Below are 18,945 nucleotides of genomic sequence, written 5' to 3' on the forward strand. Positions count from 1 at the left end.
TGAAAAGAAACAACTGGAAAAGCTGACACAATATGAGGATTTAAAGATCGAACGGCAAAGAGTGAATAGTTAAAGAGCACATTCTAAGGATTATTTCTGCGTTAGATTTATTAAAATATTCCCATCCAAACCCAAGTAATGAAGGTGGAAGCATTACTTTTCACTCAACCCTCATAATTAATGGGTAATATGATGTGAACCTGCACAATTTGCATGTTGCTGCTAATCCCAGGTCATTTCAGAACAAGTTCAAAACAATCTCCCTCTTTTCCGAAGGACATGGAAGCAGGTGAAAGAGATGGACAAATGTCCCTTCCGTCCCCCTCCGAAGAGGTCATTGCCCGATTGTCCCAAAGGGAGAAGCGAAGGGAAGGCACCCAGGGCAGTGGTCAGTGTTAATGAGTGACCAGAGGCAGAGAGGGAGTGGGCAGCTTGATGCCCTTTGCAGAGAGAGAGAATCTTGGGTCTGGGTTTGTCCGGACCCTCCTTCCTTGCAGCCATGAAGCTCCTGGTTGTGCTCTTTGCCTTGGTTGCAGTCACAGGTGGGTCCCAATTTCGTTCTTGGGGTGCATCTACAGCATAGAATTAATGCAGTTTGAAACCACTTTAACTCTCATGGTTCAGTGCTATGGAGTACCGGGAGTTGCAGTTCGCACTCTTTGGCTAAAAAGCACTGCAAAACCACAACACCCAGGATTCCATCACTTGGAGCCAAACTGTGTTAAATCCACAGTGTGGATGCAGGCTTAGTTCTGATGATGAGAGAAGCAACGAGTCAGCATTTACCACCGATACATCTACAGTTGAACGAAGGCAGTTTGGCACCACTTGAAACTGCAGTGGCTCAATGCTCTGGAATCTTGGGAATTGTAGTTTTGCAAGGTCGTTGGTCTTCCCTGCCAAAGAGCCCAGGCAGTCTTTGGAAGAGAGAGCTAAACTATAATGCCCAGAATTCCAAACCATTTGAGTCATGGCAGTTCCAAACTGCCGTAATTTTTCAGTGTAGTTGAGCCCTTAGTAAAACTACAACTCCCAGAATTTCCCTAGTATTGAGCGATGTCAAACCACATTAACTCTGCAGCATAGATTCACCCTGTCTATTAAAAAGGGTGGGTTTTTTGCAGCTAAACTATAATGCCCAGAATTCCAAACCATTTGAACCATGGCAGCTTCAAACTGCCATAATTTTTCTGTGTACGTGAGCCCTTAGTAAAACTACAACAACTCCCAGAATTTCCCTAGCATTGAGCGATGTCAAACCACATTGCAGCGTAGATGCACCCTGTCTATTAAAAAAGGTGGGGCGGTTTTTGCAGCTAAACTATAATGCCCAGAATTCCAAACCATTTGAGCCCTGGCAGTTCCAAACTGCCGTAATTCCTCAGTGTAGGTGAGCCCTTAGTAAAACTACAACAACTCCCAGAATTTCCCTAGCATTGAGTGACGTCAAACCACATTAACTCTGCAGCGTAGCTTCACCCTGTCTATTAAAAATTTTTTTTTGCAGCTAAACTATAATGCCCAGAATTCCAAACCATTTGAGCCATGGTAGCTTCAAACTGCCATAATTCCTCACTGTACATGAGCCTTTAGTAAAACCACAACTCTCAGAATTTCCCTAGTATTGAGCGATGTCAAACCACACTAACTCTGCAGCATAGATGCGCCCTGTCTATTAAAAAAAGGTTTTTTGTAGCTAAAGGAATAATTCACTATTTTTATTTATTGGGAAGGATTTGTTTTGGTTAATATAAGTTTTCCTGGGTGGCAGTGTGGCCAAGTCACACTCTCTCACCCTCAAACAATGCCAACGCAACCCTCCGCTGTTTGTCGTCATTCTGATGTGTGTATTCTGGTGTGTGCACAAGGGAGAGAGCCTTCTCCTCTGTGGCTCCCTGGCTTTGGAACTCATTACCTGGAGAGACCAGGAAAGCCCCTTCTCTAGAAATGTTCAAAAAGAACCTTAAAACCTGGCTCTTCCGCTGTGCCTTTGGTGAGTAGGTGCACAATATGCAGGGGCGGCTCGTCCATTACGCAAAGTAAGCGGTCGCAGAACACTTTTTTTTGCCAGGGGCGCAAAGTTGCCTCTGTAAATGCCCCTTGACCGCCACGTGAGGAGCGCCCCCTCAGCTCACAACAGCCCTAGCAGTCCGAGGGGAGCCTCGGTTTTCTTGCCTTGGTGCCAGGCGATCCTCTTCCCAAAGGGGCCGGGCCCTTGACCCTCGCCTCGCCCCTCTCGTTCCTGCTCCACCCGGCCACCGGGTGCACAAGCAGAGCCGGCGCTCAATCGTTCGCCGCGTTCGATCCCTTCCCCATGACCGGCTCCCTTTCCCAATCCCCCAGCGCTCCATCCACCTCCTCTCCTCTCCCCAATCCGCAAGTGGGCCAAGGGGTGGAGCCACTGTGCCTGTCCCGCTTCGGGTCCAGAGGCGCGTCTGAAGACCCCAGCGTGTGCACCAAAAGTTACCTCTTCTCCTGACTTCCTCTTCAGCCATTGGGACCAAGGGAGAGAGAGAGAGAGAAAGAGACCCCTCCGGCTGGAGGTATCTCCCACCTCCGCTCCCTCCTTTGTTTTTGCGCCTACCTTCAGGAAAGGTGGGCATCTCCACCTCTCTCTCTCACTCTTGGTCCCAATGGCTGAGGAGAAAGTCAGGAGAAGAGGTGATTTTTGGTGCACACGCCGGGGTCTTCAGGCACGCCTCCGGACCCAAAGCGGGCCAGGCAAGGGAGCAAGTGCGGCAAGTGTAGTTACTGGGATGTATAGTTCACCTATAATCAAAGAGCATTCTGAACTCCACCAATGATGGAATTGAACCAAATATGGCACACAGAACTCCCACGACAAATAGAAAATATATATCAATGATTGGTTGGGGGGGGGGGGGTGTGCCAAAATACTGTTTGCTTACCGTTGAAAATTAGGGCCATCTCTGACAATATGACACCATTGCACCCCTCAACGCTCTTCCCACTGGAACACATGCCCTCCATTCTGTCACGCATTGGGCCTGTAACAGCTGTACCTTTCTATAGGACGTATACTTTAAGCCCAGCGGGAAGCCATGGGCGCCTCAAAGAGAGGTTCTCAGCGATTTTTCTGAGGTGATGGTCTTTAGAGTCTTTAATAATGCAACAAAGTCTTTATTATGGAACAAACAACAAATCTTCAATGGCTTTCTTAGTCTAGTCCTCAATGGGCTGGCACCTGACTTTGATTAACTAAACTTTCTCTGTAGGAAAAACCCTTTTTAACCTCTCCCAGGCTGCTTTCTATCTATGCCTCATCGGAGTGGGACCTACTACCGACTCCAAATGCGTCTGGATATCAAGTAGACCTATCAGCCGAGGCTTGAAGATATTTCAGCTGGAGTTCCGTGGATCTGTAATGCTGTTCTCCCTTCGAGAATTCTTAGAAACTTCAGGGCTGTTCCCTCTGATGCTATGAGGCTGAGAGGCTGTGAGCTCTCAGCCAGAGCTTTTGGGACCTTTCTCCTGGAATTTCTGCTTCTGCTTCCCCAGATGTTCCTTTTCCCTGGAAGCTCCTTTTTCCCTGGATGGTTATTGAGAAAGGAAGCTTTTCTGGAAAGGATTTATTGGAAAGGATTACGGGATGAGCTGGTCTACATCCTATAGCTTAGCTACCTTGTGTGAGACTGCCCAAAAATGGCTCCTTTCCCTCCCAGAGCCCAGAACAAGGGGCGGAACCAAAGCTTAATTATGATGGACAGGAGGCCTGCCCTATGACTGCAAACAGATAACAGAAAGAAAATAAAGTTGGAGCTCCTGGTACAGCCGTACCAGCACACCCTCCAAATGGGAAGTTTAGCTTCACAACTATGTATGTTTTACTAGTTCCCTGCAGATAACTTGCTCCTATTTTTTATCTCATTAGAGTTTTAGAATTGTTTTTATCCTGTACATGTGGCCCGCCCATTTTTATTGTGATTGTGCTTATTGGAATGTTATTTTATGACTGTGTTTATATTTTTTTTTTGATGTCATTTGATGATGTTGTTTATGGTTTATGCTCTGGTTTTATTTTGTTGTAATATGTTGTCTGGGCTTGGCCCCATGTAAGCCACTCCGAGTCCCCATTGGGGAGATGTTGGCGGGGTATAAATAAAGATTATTATTATTATTATTCTGAAACTTTGGGTATTATTGTGAACGCTTGCCAGACACGGCCCCCCTTTAGCCATGGTCTGAATTTATTATTATTATTATTATTATTATTATTCGGAAACTTTGGGTATTATTGTGAACGCTTGCCAGGCATGGCCCTCCTTTTGCCGTGGTCTGAATTTATTATTATTATTATTATTATTATTATTAATCGGAAACTTTGGGTATTATTGTGAACGCTTGCCAGGCATGGCCCTCCTTTAGCCGTGGTCTGAATTTATTATTATTATTATTATTATTATTATTATTATTATTATTCAGAAACTTTGGGTATTATTGTGAACACTTGCCAGGCATGGCCCTCCTTTAGCCGTGGTATGAATTTATTATTATTATTATTATTATTATTATTATTAATCGGAAACTTTGGGTATTATTGTGAACACTTGCCAGGCATGGCCCTCCTTTAGCCATGGTCTGAATTTATTATTATTATTATTATTATTATTATTATTATTCAGAAACTTTGGGTATTATTGTGAACACTTGCCAGGCATGGCCCTCCTTTAGCCGTGGTCTGAATTTATTATTATTATTATTGTTATTATTATTATTATTAATTGGAAACTTTGGGTGTTACTGTGAACGCATGTTTTCGAACTGCTAGGTTGGAAGAAGCTAGGGCTGACAGCGGAAGCTCACGCCGCTCCCTGGAATCGAACCTGTGACCTTTCGGTCAACAGGAAGCTTTGGAAGCTTTTAAACAGAGGCAGGATGGCCATCTGTCAGGGGTGATTTGAATGCAATATTCCTGCTTCTTGGCAGAATGGGGTTGGACTGGATGATGGCCCAGGAGGTCTCTTCCAACTCTAGGATTCTAGGATTCTATGATTCTAGGGGAGTCCAGTGTGCCAATTGTGGTTCAATTCCATCATTGGAGTTCAGAATGCTCTTTAATTGTAGGTGTACTATAAATCCCAGCAACTACAACTCCCAAATGTCAAGGTCTATTTCCCCCAACCTCCATCTGTCTTCATATTTGGGAATATGGAATATTTGTGCCAAGTTTGGTCCAGATCCATCATTGTTTGTCCAGATCCATCATAGATAGATTATTATTTCATGGCTGGAATCATTAGGTTGCAGTTGCAAGGCTACTCAATGATAATGAAGACAATCAGGTTACCACCAGTATTTTAAAAAACCCACCAGAATCGAGACAGTAAATAAAGGACACCATGCAGAATCAGGGGAACTCCAGACAGCAAGCAATCAAGTGCCAGTGAACACCTCCCAAACAGAGGGTGCCTCCAGGCAACAACAGCCAGGCTACCTTTATTCAGATACCCTCACTGATTGCAACAGCAAAGTTATTGAATTCTAATCAAGATTGCTCATTGCAACATCCACAAACAGATAAGGGTTCTTACTCCTTACCCTGGACATTATTCCAGGGAGTCCCATCAAATTATTCCATGATTCCATGATTCCACAATTCCATGACCGTTGCTGGAGGCTTTCCAATGGAAGGCAAAGGTCTGCCTCTCAGGCTTATGAGGGATGATGGGACTTGCGATCCTAAATTTTGGGTGCATCATAAAAGCAAATGGAGAAGGAAGGGTTTGGTGGGCAGTGTCCTTTGGTTTTGGAGTTGTAGTTCACCTACATCTAGAGAGCACTGTGGACTCAAACAATGATGGATCTGGACCAAACATAAAAAAATATCAAGACCAACAAAAGTAAGTGAAATAATTCGTTTTTGGTTTACTAAATACAGTGATATATTACATTTATACATTTTTGCTATTTAAACTATAAATATCGTGAAATTGTGGGGGTTTTTCTCTAAGTGGCAAACCACCCAAGTTATGCTTGGTGTTTTGGCAAATCTTTGACACACCAAGCTCCAAAGGTTGCCCATCACTGATCTAAGTCAATAATAAGGAGGTTGAGCAGTATTGGGCTGACCACAGAACTTGCATTCCTGGACTACTTCTTGACCTATTTTGGGTTGTATTTCCCTTATAACCACATCTGCTCCACATTGCTCAAATTGAACACCGCTGCAAAACTGCACCGTTTCCGAAACCTAGACCCTCATTTGCAGATGACACCAAATTGGGAGGGATAGCCAATAGTCCAGAGGACAGGAGCAGGATTCAAAACGATCTTGACAGATTAGAGAGATGAAGGGCCAAAACTAACACAATGAAGTTCAACGGAGACCAATGTAAGATACTCCACTTTGGCAGGAAAAACAAATGCAAAGATAGAGAATGGGGGGTGCCTGGCTTGAGAGCAGTACGTGTGAAAAAGATCTTGGAGTCCTCGTGGACAAGTTAAACATGAGCCAGGAATGTGATGTGGCGGCAAAAAAAGCCAATGGGATTTTGGCCTGCATCAAGAGGAGCCTAGTGTCTAGATCTAAGGAAGTAATGCTCCCCATGCTCTATTCTGCCTTGGTTAGACCACTTTACCTGGAATATTGTGTCCAATTCTGGGCACCACAATTTAAAAGAGATATTGACAAACTGGAATGTGTCCAGAGGAGAGTGACTAAAATGATCAAGGGTCTGGAGAACAAGCCCTATGAGGAGTGGCTTAAAGAGCTGGGCATGTTTAGCCTGAAGAAGAGAAGGCAGAGAGGAGATATGATGAGGGCCATGTATAAATATGTGAGAGGAAGCCACAGGGAGGAGGAGGGAGCAAGCTTGTTTTCTGTTTCCTTGGAGACTAGGACGCAGTGGAAGAATGGCTTCAAACTACAAGAGAGGAGATTCCATCTGAACATGAGGAAGAACTTCCTGACTGTGAGAGCCGTTCAGCAGTGGAACTCTCTGCCCCGGAGTGTGGTGGAGGCTCCTTCTTTGGAAGCTTTGAAACAGAGGCTGGATGGCCATCTGTCAGGGGTGATTTGAATGCGATATTCCTGCTTCTTGGCAGAATGGGGTTGGACTGGATGGCCCAGGAGGTCTCTTCCAACTCTTTGATTCTAGGATTCTATGATCTCTAAAGCTAGGATTGCTTTTCTATCGTAAGCTGCATCCATTTTCCTTACAACGAATCCCTATCAATTTGGAGAGTGATCCATGACCTGTTTTCCATCCTATGCCCTGTAAATAATGGGTCGTCCAATGTAAACATGCGCAATGTGCGTTTCAATGCTCACTCCAGGTCATTTCGGAAAGAGTTGAAAACAATCTCCCTCTTTTTCCGAAGGACGTGGAAGTGGGTGAAAGAGACGAGTGACTGTCCCCTCCATCCCTCTCCGGAGAGGTCATCGCCCGATTGTCCCAAAGGGAGAGGCGAAGGGAAGGCACCCAGGGCAGTGGTCAGTGTTAATGAGTGACCAGAGGCAGGGAGGGAGTGAGAGACTTGATGCCCTTCTCAGAGAGAGAGAGTCTTGGGTCTGGGTTTGTCCGGACCCTCCTTATTTGCAGCCATGAAGCTCCTGGTTGTGCTCTTCGCCTTGATTGCAGTCACAGGTGAGTCCCACTTCTGTTCTTGGGGTGCATCTACACCGTAGAATTAACCCAGTTTGAGACCACTTTAATTCTCATGGCTTGGTTCTATGGAATATTGAGAATAGCAGTTTGCACTCTTTGGCTAAAAAGCATTGCAAATCCACAACACCCAGGATTCTATCACCTGGTGCCAAACTGCATTATCTCTACAGTGTGGATGCAAGCATGGTTCTGATGTAAGAGAAGCAACGAGTTAGTATTTACCACTGATGCACCTACTGTTGAACGATGGCAGTTTGGCACAGCCGGTGGCGCAGTGGGTTAAAGCACTGAGCTGCTGAGCTTGTTGATCGAAAGGTCGCAGGTTCGATTCCAGGGAGGGGCGTGAGCTTCTGCTGTCAGCCCTAGCTTCTGCCAACCTAGCAGTTCGAAAACATGCAAATGTGAGTAGATCAATAGGTACCGCCCCGGCGGGAAGGTAACAGCGCTCCATGCAGTCATGCCGGCCACATGACCTTGGAGGTGTCTACGGACAACACTGGCTCTTCGGCTTAGAAATGGAGATGAGCACCACACCCCAGAGTCAGACACGACTGGATTTAATGTCAGGGGACTATCTTTACCTACCTACCTAATGCTCTTGAATACTGGGAATTGTAGTTTTGCAAGGTCGTTGGTCTTCCCTGTCGAAGAGCACTCTTTAGCAACAAGAACTAAAAGCCCTTGCAAAACTATAACTCCCAAGTTTCTATACCATTTGGGCCATGGCAGCTTCAAACTGCCTTGACTCTACAGGTTAGGCGAGTAAAACTACAACTCCCAGGATTAGTAAAACTACCACTCCCGGGATTCCCTAGCCTTGAGTGGTGTCAAACTGCATTAACTCCGCAGTGTAGATGCACCCTGTCTCTCAAAAAGGTTTTGCAGTTAAAGCCATAATTCACTATTTTTTTTATTTAAGAGAAGCAACGAGTTAACGTTGTTAACGAGTTAACCGCTCTGAGTCGCCCTGAGGGCCGAGAAGAGCGGTATACAAATATAGTAAATAAATAAATAACATTTACCATTGATGCACCTACTGTCGAACGAGGGCAGTTTGGCACTACTTGAGACTGCAGTGTCTCAATGTTCTGGAACCTTGGGAATTGTAGTTTTGCAAGGTTGTTGGTCTTCCCTGCCAAAGAGCCCAGGCAGCTTTTGGAAGAGAGAGCTAAAAGTCTTGCAGAACTATAATGCCCAGAATTAGAAACCATTTGAGCCATGGCAGTTTCAAACTGCCGTAATTCTTCAGTGTAGGTGAGCCCTTAGTAAAACTACAACAACTTCCAGAATTTCCCTAGCCTTGAACCATGTCAGTCAAAGGAGTGTCAAACCACATTCACTCTGCTGCACTCTGTCTATAAAAAAAGGTTTAGTTCACTATTTTTATTTATTGGAAAGGATTTGTTTTGTTTAATATATATTTTCCTGGGTGGCACTGTGGCCAAGTCACTCTCTCTCGCCCTTACACAATGCCAATGCAAGCCTTTACTGTTTGTCATCATTCTGGTGTGTGTATTCTTAATCTGAAACTTTGGATGTTACTGTGAATGCAAGAGTTACAAGCTGGGTAGATGCGGGGAATGCCGTGGATTTAGCGTACCTGGATTTCAGGAAGGCCTTCTTCGACAAGGTCCTCCATGACCTTCTGGCAAGGAAACTAGTCCAATGTGGGCGAGGCAAAACTACCGTGAGGTGGATCTGGAATTGGTTAAATGGACGAACCCAGAGATATTCTCCCCAAGGCGTCCTCCTCTTCATCTTGGAAAGAAGTGACTAGTGGAGTGCCACAAGCAGGGTTCTTGTCCTGGGCCCGGTCCTGATCAGGATATTCATTCATGACTTAGATGAAGGGCTAGAAGGCAGGATAATCAAGTTTGCAGATGACACCAAATTGGGAGGGAGACCCAAGACTCCAGAGGACAGGAACAGGATGCAAAACGATCTTGACGGATTAGAGATATGAAGGGCCAAAACTAACAAAATGAAGTTCAACAGGGACAAAGGCAAGAGACTCCACTTAGGCAGAAAAAACGAAATGCAAAGAGACAGAATGGGGGACTATGAGGCCTGGCGTGAGAGCAGTACGTGTGCAAAAGATCTTAGAGTCCTCGTGGACAACAATTTAAACATGAGCCAACAATGTGATGTGGCGGCAAAAAAAGCCAATGGGATGTTGGCCTGCATCAAGAGGTGCCTAGTGTCTAGATCCAAGGAAGTCATGCTCCCCATGGTCTATTCCACTTTGGTTAGACCACACCTGGAATATTGTGTCCAATTCTGGGCACCACAATTCAAGAGAGATATTGACTCTAAGCTGGAATGTGTCCAGAGGAGGGCAGCTAAAATGATTGAGGGTCTGGAGAACAAGCCCTATGAGGAGCGGCTTAAGGAGCTGAGCATGTTTAGCCTGAAGAAGAGAAGGCTGAGAGGAGATATGATAGCCATGTATAAATATGTGAGAGGAAGCCACAGGGAGGAGGAGGGAGCAAGCTTGTTTTCCGCTTCCATGGAGACTAGGACACAATGGAGGAATGGCTTCAAACTACAAGAGAGGGGATTCCACCTGAACATGAGGAAGAACTTCCTGACTGTGTGAGCCATTCAGCAGTGGAACTCTCTGCCCTGGAGTGTGGTGGAGGCTCCTTCTTTGGAAGCTTTTAAACAGAGGCTGGATGGCCATCTGTCAGGGGTGATTTGAATGCAATTTTCCTGCTTCTTGGCAGAATGGGGTTGGACTGGATGATGGCCCAGGAGGTCTCTCCCAACTCTTTGATTCTAGGATTCTATGAATGCTTGCCAGGCAGGGCCCTCCTTTATCCGTGGTCCATGGTCTGAATTCGACCGCAAAGAGAGCTGTGAAAAGGCTGATACATAAGGTATAAGTCTAAATGTTACTTGGTTATTTCCCTCTAGAGTTTACTCAAGGCTTGAGAGTGATAAATTCACTCTTCCAAATGATATATATCAGTGTTTCTCAACCTTCCTAATGCCGTGACCCCTTAATACAGTTCCTCATGTTGTGGTGACCCCCAACCATAATATTGTTTTTGTTGCTAATTCTTAATTGTAATTTTGCTACTGTTATGAAAGGTAATTTAAATATGCAGAATGTATTTTCATTTACTTGAACCAAATTTGGCACAAATACCCAATACGCCCAAATTTGAATATTGGTGGGGTTGGGGAGGGATTGATTTTGTCATTTGGGAGTTGTAGTTGCTGGGATTTATAGTTCACCTATAATCAACTCCACCAAACATGGAATTGAACCAAAATTGGTACACAGAACTTCCATGACCAATACAAAATACTGGAAGGGTTTGGTGAGCACTGACTGCGCTTTGGAGTTGTAGTTCACCTACATCCAGAGAGCACTGTGGACTCAAAGCAATGATGGATCTGGACCAGACTTGCCACAAATACTCAGTATGCCCAAATGTGAACATTGATGGAGTTTGGGGAAAATAGACCTTGACATTTGGGAGTTGTAGTTGCTGGGATTTATAGTTCACCTGCAATCAAAGAGCATTCAGAACTCCAGCAACGATAGAATTGGGCCAAACTTCCCACACATAAACCCCATGACCAACAGAAAATACTGTGTTTTCTGATGGTCTTTGGTGAGCCCTCTGATGCCCCCTAGTGACCCCTCCAGGGGTCCTGACCCCCAGGTTGAGAAACGCTGATATATATTCTCTATCTCGTAACAGAGATGACTTTTTTGTAGCCAGAGTTAGTATCTTCACTCTTTCGTATGAACTCTCAAAACAAGGGATAAGTATTGAGAAAAATGTTTACACAGTCTTTGAAGTGACTTTGTGTATATATGTATATGTAGTTTTGCACATGCATTGTAATGTATTATTTTTTGGCTTTTTAAGTCCCTTTTGCCATGTTTTTCAGTGTTTTTATGAGTGATGGTCACTTGATGGCCTGATAAGAGTCTTGTGCCCAAATTTGGTGTCAATTCCTCCAGTGGTTTTTGAGTTATGTCAATCCCACAAACAAACATTACATTTGTATTTATATAGATGCTTGCCAGGTAGGGCCCTCCTTTATCCGTGGTCCATGGTCTAAATTCGACCTCAAAGAGAGCAATATTTATTTATTTATCGTGTCATCAGCAACCAGACATTTGTATTACATTTTTAACAAAAAGAAACAAACATGCAAAAGATACAGAATTTGCAAGCTTGGTAGTTGATTAAATATCCTTTGACCAGTCTCTGGCCCCTTGGAGTGCCTCTGGTGTTGCCGCAAGAAGGTCCTCCATTGTGCATGTGGCAGGGCTCAGGTTGCATCACAGCAGATGGTCAGTGGTTTGCTCCTCTCCGCACTCGCATGTCGTGGACTCCACTTTGTGGCCCCATTTCTTGAGGTTGGCTCTGCATCTCGTGGTGCCAGAGCGCAGTCTGTTCAGCACCTTCCAAGTCGCCCAGTCTTCTGTGTGCCCAGGGGGGAGTCTCTCATTTGGTATCACCCATGGATTGAGGTGCTGGGTTTGGGCCTGCCACTTTTGGACTCTCGCTTGCTGGGGTGTTCCAGCGAGTGTCTCTGTAGATTTTACAAAACTATTTATTGATTTAAGTCATTGACGTGCTGGCTGATACCCAAACAGGGGATGAGCTGGAAATGTCTCTGCCTTGGTCCTTTCACTATTGGCTGCTACTTCCAGGAGGATGTCAGGTGGTGCGATAACGGCTAAGCAGTGTAATTTCTCCAGTGGTGTAGGGCGCAGACACCATGCGATAATGCGGCATGTCTCATTAAGAGCCACATCCACTGTTTTAGCATGGTGAGATGTGTTCCACACTGGGCATGCGTACTCAGCAGCAGAGTAGCACAGCGCAAGGGCAGATGTCTTCACTGTGTCTGGTTGTGATCCCCAGGTTGTGTCAGTCACACTTTTGTATATTGTTTCTAGCACCCACTTTTTATTTGATGTTCAACCAGTGCTTCTTGTAGGTCAGAGCACGGTCCAGGGTGACTCCCAGGTATTTGGGTGCGCTGCAATGCTCCAGTGGGATTCCTTCCCAGGTAATAATCCTCAGAGCTCGGGATGCTTCTCTGTTCTTAAGGTGAAAGGCACATGTCTGTGTTTTAGATGGGTTAGGGATCGGTTGGTTTTCCCTGTAATAGGCAGTCAGAGCACCTAGAGCTTCGGAGAGCTTCTGTTCAACCATCTCAAAGCTCCCTGCTTGAGCGGTGATGGCACGATCGTCAGCATAGATGAAAGAGAGCAATGAAAAAGCTGAAACATTTGACTCTGGTTTTGTCTTGCAGGAGGCCGAGCCGTGACCACCAGAGAAGCCCCCACTTCAGAGCCCAAGTTAAGACAGTTGCTCGATAAAGTAACCACAATCGGGGTAAATGGCTTTTTTATCATGACGAGGATTTTGGTAAAAATCGTCGATTCTGAGCCTATCAGGTATGACAAGTCCGCAGACCACTTGAACTTCTGTGGCTCAGTGCTACAGACATTTTAGTTTCACGAGGTCTTTTGCCTTCTCTCCCCAGGAGGGTGGGTGCCTGGCCAAACTGCAACTTCCAAGAATCCTTCACATTGAGCCAGAGAGTTCCACTGCTGAACGGCTCTCACAGTGAGGAAGAACTTCCTGACTGTGAGAGCCGTTCAGCAGTGGAACTCTCTGCCCCGGAGTGTGGTGGAGGCTCCTTCTTTGGAAGCTTTGAAACAGAGGCTGGATGGCCATCTGTCAGGGGTGATTTGAATGCAATATTCCTGCTTCTTGGCAGAATGGGGTTGGACTGGATGGCCCAGGAGGTCTCTTCCAACTTTTTGATTCTATGATTCTATGATTCTATAGCACTTCAAACAAGGGCCAAACTGCATTACTTTTACGATGTAGACACAGTACACCTAGCAGTCCAACAAGTGTTCATCACCCCTAAAAATACAAAAAAACCCTCAGCAGAACGGACTTAAAAACCCCAAAAATACACCACACACACCCACACTCATATACATATACACATGCACACACACACACACATATATAAAAATGCTCTGTGCATAATGAGTTGCTTAAAAACAAAAGAACCAATGAACGAAATCACACCAAATTTGGCGACAAAACATCTCACAACACAAGGAGTGACCATCACTCAAAAAAATAGGATTTTGTCATTTGGGAGTTGTAGTTGCTGGGATTTATAGTTCACCTACAATCAAAGAACATTCTGAACTCCATCAAGGAGGGAATTGAATCAAACTTGGCACCAGAACTCCCATGACCAACAGACAACACTAGAAGGGTTTGGTGGGCATTGACCTTGAGTTTGGGAGTTGTAGTTCACCTACATCCAGAGAGCACTTGGACTCAAACAATGATGGATCTGGACCAAACTTGGCACGAATTCTCAATATGCCCAAATATGAACACAGATGGAGTTTGGGGGAAATAGACCTTGACATTTGAGAGTTGTAGTTACTGGGATTTATAGTTCACCTACAATCAAAGAGCATTCTGAACCCCACGAACTACAGAATTGGGGCAAACTTCCCACACAGAACCCTCATGACCAACAGAAAATACTTAAGGCCATTCAGTCCAACTCCTTTCATCATGGCAAGAAAATGTAATCAAAGTCCTCCTGACTAAGAGCCATCCAGGCATAGATATAGATAGATAGATAGATAGATAGATAGATAGATAGATAGATAGATAGGTAGGTAGGTAGGTAGGTAGATAGATAGATAGATAGATAGATAGATAGATAGATAGATAGATAGAGATAGAGAGAGAGAGAGAGAGAGAGAGAGAGATGATCCACACACAGAGAGATATAGTATCCTAGATTTGAAAGGGACTCCTAAAGAAGGACAATGATATGTTGCATGTTCCAGGGTGGGCAAACCAGACACTCTCCACATCAACACTGACAAAGAAACAACAAGAAATAATGTTTACCCACAAGCAAAAAGACATTACATATATTAGAAACCAGCACTTTATTTTCCAGATCACCAGACTGAGCCACAGCAACGCGTGGCAGGGGACAGCTAGTACATATATAAACGCAAATATGCATAAAGACAAGCACACAATATGTATACACTAGGCCTGGGTAACAACGGAAAAATTTGTTTCTAAAATCGATTCGTTTTTTGGGGTTTTTTGCGTTTCGATATTTAAAAGAATTCCGAAATTTTCCTTAAAAAAAGTTCAATATTTACGAAATTTCGTAAATGGTAAAAAAATTACAAAACAATAACGAAACAATAACGAATCGATTCGTTAATGGCGGCCGCGATCGCGCAATACGCTAAAAAAACTTCTGAAGCTTCCCTCTCCCTCTGTTGTTGACTGTTGGTATGATATTATAATTTTTTTTCACTAATTAAACAAAAAACAACTATAAAACTTGCCCCAGACATGCGGAAATAATAACGAAACGACCTCAAACCAATAACGAAACGAATACATAACGAAATACGAAGCATTTACGAAACGAATTGAAAAATTCGTTTTGTTTTTAAGTTGCTCCAGAATGATTCGTTATCGCTTCGTTAACAAAAAAATAACGAATTTTTAACGAATTACGAATTAACGAAACGAAACCGCCCAGCCCTAGTATACACAATATACATATGCACTTATAAACACACAAATATATTCACACGTATACACACATCTACACACACATATGCACACACATATATACACCCACACATACCCCCCACACACATATCTATTAGGCTTGGGTGGTTTCATTCGTTAATTTCATAATTCGTTATTAATTCGTATTTAAATTAGCTTACGATCCAATATTGAGCCATGCAGGAATAGTGTGAGGAGTAAATTAGATTCGAAACAATTTTTTCAATTTACTTCGTAATTATTTCGTAATTATTTCAAAATTATTTCGAAATTATTTCGTAATTATTTCGTAATTATTTTCGCATGTCTGGTGCAAGTTTTATAGTTGTTTGTTTTATCACACCAACAGTCAACAACAGAGGGAGAGGGAAGAAGCTTCAGAAGTTCCCCCTGTCCCATTTGGAGGGTTTTTTTGCATATTGCGCAATCGTGTCCGCCATGAACGAATCGATTCATAATTTTACGAAATTTCGTATTTTTCGAAATTTTTAAAAGGAAAATTTCGGAATTCTTTAAAAAAACGAAATGCGATGGACCCCTAAAAACGAAACGAGTTTAGAAACAAATTTTTCCATTGTTACCCAAGCCTACTATTTCATTGTGGGTGAACTATAAATCCCAGCAACTACAACTCCCAAATGCTGAGGTCTATTTTCCCCAAACTCCACTAGTGTTCACATTTGGGGATATTATTTGTGCCAAGTTTAGTCCAGAGCCATCATTGTTTTAGTCCACGGTACTCTCTGGATGTAATTATTTCGTAATTATTTCGTAATTATTTTCGCATGTCTGGTGCAAGTTTTATAGTTGTTGTTAGTTTTATCACACCAACAGTCAACAACAGAGGGAGAGGGAAGTTCCCCCTGTCCCATTTGGAGGGTTTTTTAGCATATTGCGCAATCGCGTCCGCCATTAACGAATCAATTCGTAATTATACGAAATTTCGTAAATTTCAAAAAATTTTAAAGGAAAATTTCAGAATTCTTTAAAAAAACGAAACGCGATGGACCCCTAAAAACGAAACGAGTTTAGAAACAAATTTTTCCGTTGTTACCCAAGGCTAATATCTATCTCTATCTCTATCTCTATCTATCTATCTATCTATCTATCTATCTATCTATATATCTATCTACACACACACAAACACACATATATACACAGATACACAAATACACACGTGTGTGTGTGTGTGTGTATATATACATACAAAACACATATATACAGACTGGGCCACAGCAACACGTGATGGGGATGGCTAGTCTATATAAATAAAAATGTAATGTTCGTTTGTGGGATTAACATAACTCAATAACCACTGGACGAACTGACACCAAATTTGGCAGCAAAACACATTCTAATCTGATCTATGTCTTTCAAACAAAAAACCCCCATAAAAATGAAGGGGAAATAACTTAAAACTCCCCAAAAAGAAAAATGCCTTGCAGAGCATGTGCAAAAGCCCCTCTCCCCATTGCGCGAGAAGAATGAAGCACCAGCCGTTGTGAGGGAAGAGAAGCTTTGCCATAGAGTCCCTTTCCATGCAGGAAGGCAGAGTCCTTATACTTTTGGGGAGGGGAGGGATCGAGGAAAGGAAAGAGGGAAGGAAGGAGTAGGCCTGGCTCAATGGAGGGGTGGGGGCATGGCGAGGCAAGCCCCGGCAGCAGCTGGAGCCACCGCAGGGGCTCCATGAGGCCCACGTGGCTACCAGGCAACTCCTCCCCCAAGACCAGAGGATTGCAAGGCAAACCGGTTGGGTGAAGGGAGGATGCAACTCTCCCACTTCGGCTCCACATCTCCCCTTTCACACACACACACGGAGGAAGGAGGGGAAAGAAAGGGAAAGAAGAGAAGAAAGGAAGGAAAGGATTGGCAAAGAGAAGAGAAGATTATGAATGGAAGGAAAGGTAGAAGGAAAGAAAGAAGAAGGAAGGGAAAGGAGGCAGGGATGGGAGAGGAAAGGAATGAAAGAGGCAGGGTAGGAAGAAAGAAAGAAAGAAAGAAAGAAAGAAAGAAAGAAAGAAAGAAAGAAAGGACAGAAAGAAAGAAAGAAAGAAAGAGGGAAACTAGTGAAGGGAAGAGAAGGATATAGAATCAGAGAGTCCTAGAGTTGGAAGGCACCTGGTGGGCCATCCAGGCCAACCCCATTCTGTGAAGAAGCAGGAAAATCACACTCAAAGTACCCCCAACAGATGACCATCCAACCTCTGTTTCAAAGAGGCTTTTTGGAGTGTTTTGGCCAGCATGAATATAACTGAAAAGCCTTGCAGCTTCAGTGGCTGCTTCTCATTACTTTATTTTCCATACCAGCTTGCACCTTAACAGCCTGGCTTCTACTAGCCAGGAGGAAACCTATGGTGGGAGGAGTTCCCTTGGCCAGATTGCTTCATGTCTGCAAATCCTCTGTTTTGTGAGGGCCACAACAACACGTGGCCGGATACAGCTAGTAAATAAATAAATATATATATTTCCACTTTGGTCCTAGATGTATCTGGTTTTGCTTCTTTGCAGAGAACAGCTGGACCAAATCGCTGAAAAGCTCCAGAAGCAAGAGAGAGAGCTTCCTCCGGAGATGAGGGAAATGGAGGAGATCGTGTCCAATCTCTCCGATGGCTTCAAGGAGAAGATTACTATGGATTTGCGTGCATGGAAGAGACGTTATTATAAGGAAAGTGAAGGCATCATGGATGCTCTTGCAGTGTACGTCGACCCAGTGGCCTCTAAGGCGGTTTGGTGCATGGAGTGGCTGGAGCAAAACATCGGGCCCGTAGTGATCAAAATGTACGAGCCGTACGAGGAATCTGTGGATCAAGCGATAGAGTCCCTGGGAAGCACACTGACTGAGAAGCTGCAAACAATTATGGAAAGCCTCCAAACCTCATTAGACAGAGGAGCCAAGCAGATCCAGCTGGGGTTGGAGACCCTCAACAAGCACTTGAAGTCCTACTGGATCCCATTCCTAAAAGAGTACAAGAAGTACGACCCAGCACTCAGAGAGTGGATGGAAAGTCCGTTGTTCCCCCCTCCGAAAGAAGACTGACCCTAAAAGAGAACCCCTAGGGAAGTGACCACTAGGTCAAGAGGTATGGCTGCTTCCCCATCACGGAATACATTTCCCCATTTATTTGGAAGGCTTGAATAGCTGGCAAACGTTATGGAATGAACTGCGCTTTTCTGTATGAGTTATGTTGGTTCTTTCTGGCAATTACATGTCCTGTCAATCACCTGACCAAATGAATAAAACTTCTGTTACTCCCTTCAAATCCAGTGTCATGTATCATGTTCTGCAGTTGGTGGTGGTTGGTGGTGGTAGGCCTAGCAGTTGGTGATGGAAGGCTTAATGTAAGTCTTAGTTCTAAAGCGTTGAGTAATCTGCAAGTAAGAGTTCATGGGTGAAAGCAATTAAGGGTGGGGGTATGCAAGAGATAGGCTGCAGCTGGCTGTTTCTGGATAGAAGGAGCTAGCCTTGGGACTGATCCTTGGGAGAAGATGTTGTGGCTCAGCTGGAGCCTCAGAAAGAAGAAGAAGATGGGTTTCAGATTCCTGAACATGTTCCTGTTGTTGATATAGTAAAGGTGGTGGTTAATGCCTCCCTCCGGGATGGCAATATTCCAGCGAGCTGAAAACAAGCTATAATAAAACCGCTGTTGAAAAACCATCACTGGACCCCACTTAATTCGTCAACTATCGGCCAGTATCCA

General features: G+C 44.1%; 1 protein-coding gene across 2 annotated transcripts; it reads left to right on the top strand.

Annotated features, from left to right (window-relative positions):
• The first annotated feature begins 434 nt into the window (after nucleotides 1-434).
• Nucleotides 435-18,507, top strand: LOC137095226 (apolipoprotein E-like). 2 transcript variants are annotated; one of them, XM_067461648.1, is made up of 3 exons: nucleotides 435-542; nucleotides 12,912-13,056; nucleotides 17,756-18,507. In XM_067461648.1, the coding sequence occupies exons 1-3, from the start codon at nucleotides 500-502 to the stop codon at nucleotides 18,282-18,284; spliced, it is 717 nt and encodes a 238-aa protein (XP_067317749.1). In that variant the 5' UTR covers nucleotides 435-499; the 3' UTR covers nucleotides 18,285-18,507. The 2 variants fall into 2 exon arrangements, with proteins under 2 accessions (XP_067317749.1, XP_067317748.1); XM_067461647.1 differs by lacking the exon at nucleotides 435-542 and adding an exon at nucleotides 7,346-7,607.
• The last annotated feature ends 438 nt before the right edge of the window (nucleotides 18,508-18,945 follow it).

This window comes from Anolis sagrei, chromosome Y, assembly GCF_037176765.1.
Source record: "Anolis sagrei isolate rAnoSag1 chromosome Y, rAnoSag1.mat, whole genome shotgun sequence".
Classification (NCBI taxonomy): domain Eukaryota; kingdom Metazoa; phylum Chordata; class Lepidosauria; order Squamata; family Dactyloidae; genus Anolis; species Anolis sagrei.

What these genes read in the sequence shown, in the direction of transcription:
- LOC137095226 (XM_067461648.1), top strand. Translation starts at nt 500, where the DNA reads ATGAAGCTCCTGGTTGTGCTCTTTGCCTTGGTTGCAGTCACAG. An exon ending in TGCCTTGGTTGCAGTCACAG is followed by an intron (nt 543 to 12,911) that starts GTGGGTCCCAAT and finishes TTTGTCTTGCAG; the next exon opens with GAGGCCGAGCCGTGACCACC. An exon ending in GTCGATTCTGAGCCTATCAG is followed by an intron (nt 13,057 to 17,755) that starts GTATGACAAGTC and finishes GCTTCTTTGCAG; the next exon opens with AGAACAGCTGGACCAAATCG.